This window comes from Echinops telfairi, unplaced genomic scaffold (assembly GCF_000313985.2).
Source record: "Echinops telfairi isolate 266 unplaced genomic scaffold, ASM31398v2 ScPeMD7_8;HRSCAF=38, whole genome shotgun sequence".
In the NCBI taxonomy this organism is placed as follows: domain Eukaryota; kingdom Metazoa; phylum Chordata; class Mammalia; order Afrosoricida; family Tenrecidae; genus Echinops; species Echinops telfairi.
In genome coordinates, this window is record NW_022103905.1 from 8,400,560 (window position 1) to 8,402,550 (window position 1,991).

Below are 1,991 nucleotides of genomic sequence, written 5' to 3' on the forward strand. Positions count from 1 at the left end.
TTACTTTACCTAACAACGCATCAAAAGTCTTTCTAGCAATATTCCTTGGTGATCAAATTAAATAATCAAAAGTTTCTGGAACAAGTACTACATTCAAGGCCTACTGTGTACCAATTCTGAATACCATTAGACCTAGAAATGAAACGCAATGGTGATAAATGCTTTTCCATAATAGTAAGCCCAAAGGAATTTAAAATAGAAATGGAGTTTCGAAAGAATTTGCTGCGTATACAAAAGAACAATGAAGATAAAATAGAATTACATAATAATTTTAATAGATTCAAGAGGATAATAAATCAGTATTTATTTAAATTAGAAAGCCATCAAGTGCCAAAATGCACTGTTTGGTCAAAAAAAAAAATCTTAAACATCACTAAAAGAATGCTTTTCTTACTTGCCATCGATGAGCACTTCAGACTGTCGATTATTCACTTGATTATCACTCTTGTGACGAAACTGAAAAATCAAAGTGTGTGTAAGAAAACACATTAAAAATATTAAAAGCCAGAATAAATAAGGACACTAGAAACACTTTGGACCATATTGCTATCAGCCCAAGATCAGCACAGTGTGAACCCAGCTCCATGAGTTCTAGACCTACTCAAGACCATTCTCAGTATGCCACGCCTGCGTGTCACCAAAGAAACATGTCTAGCCTCATGTTCTTCCAATCCACACACATTTTTAGTTGCTTCTAAGTGGACAGTATGCTTTTGACTATGCCACATGGTTCCACAGAGAATCACATATTAATTTGCTTGTCTTCAACAAGGATGAAGCATCCATTTCTCCCACATACGTACTCAATACTTCATTGCAATATCGCTCATTCTGTTTTATGGGTTTCTTTGAACTCAAAAAGTTACTTGTGTCTCTGCTTGGACCTGGCCCCTGAAGTTGTGACTGAGAGTGTCTGCTCCTATGGCGGCGTAGGCAATTACTCGTTGGGCTGCTAATCCCAGGGTCAGCAGTTCGAAACCACCACTCGACTGCAAGAGAAAGATGGGGCTTTCTACTCCTGTGACCATTGACGGCCTTGGAGACTCACAAGGGCAGTTCTACACTGTCCTCTAGGACACTGGCTCCATGCGTCTAAATGAACTTGATGGGAGCAGCCACTTATCGCAGACACCAGGCCCGGTTTCGAAAAGAAGAGATAAGAACCCCTCCATCTGGAAGGGTCCCTAGCAGTCCTGGACCTGGAGGACCAGACCATGGACGTCATCCCGGTGGACTCCAACGAGCTGTCATGTCCTTCACCCCGGCTTGACAGAGATCTTATTGCCCATGAAGCCAGGGTTAAGCAGAGACGTATAGAAGACACCTGCATCTACTGTGGGAGCTTCCAGGTCTGGACAGAACACCCTCTCTTCGAGGGAGGCACATGTGTTTCCTGTAAGAACAAGTTCCTGGACTCTGGCTTCTTGTATGACCATGATGGGTCCCTGTCCAACTGCCCCATCTGCTGCCCGGGCAAGACGCAGGAGAGTCCTTTTGAAATGTATAAGACCGTGCCTGCGTGGAAGAGAGAGCCAGCCCGGGTGCTGTCCCTTTGGGGGGACACCCAGAAAGAGCTTGTGAGCCTGGGCTTTGGGGAAGGAGGCTCGGACCACGGGTCCCTGAAGTACCTGGACGATGTCACCGTCGTGAGGTGGGATGTGGAAGCGTGGGGTCCTTCCAATCTCACGTAGGGCTCGACGCCTCCTCTCGGACATGCCTTTGAGCGGCCACCCGGGTGGTACCTATGCCAGGTCCACCGCGTGTTGCAGTCTGCACGGAGCCAGGCCTGCCGCGGGCAGCCCTTCTTCTGGTGCTGACCGCAGACCACCGGCAGGTGGCTGTCCACGTCCTGGAGATGGAGCCTGGGACCATCCATCCAGGAGGTCAGCCATCCAGGAGGTCAGCCATCCAGGAGGTCATCCATCCAGGAGGTCTGCAGCCGAGTCACCCAGAACGCTGTGCGTGTGTGGAGCCACATCCCAGCCGTGAAG

The 1,991-nt window shown here is 47.9% G+C and overlaps 1 protein-coding gene across 1 annotated transcript in view; it reads right to left on the reverse strand.

Annotated features, from left to right (window-relative positions):
- Positions 1-1,991, reverse strand: part of ATP8B4 (ATPase phospholipid transporting 8B4 (putative)) — a 254,036-nt gene that overhangs the window by 177,918 nt on the left and 74,127 nt on the right. The window contains exon 6 of the mRNA XM_045286465.1: positions 395-456. Within this exon, the coding sequence (XP_045142400.1) occupies positions 395-456 (62 nt within the window). The remainder of the gene's footprint in view (positions 1-394; positions 457-1,991) is intronic.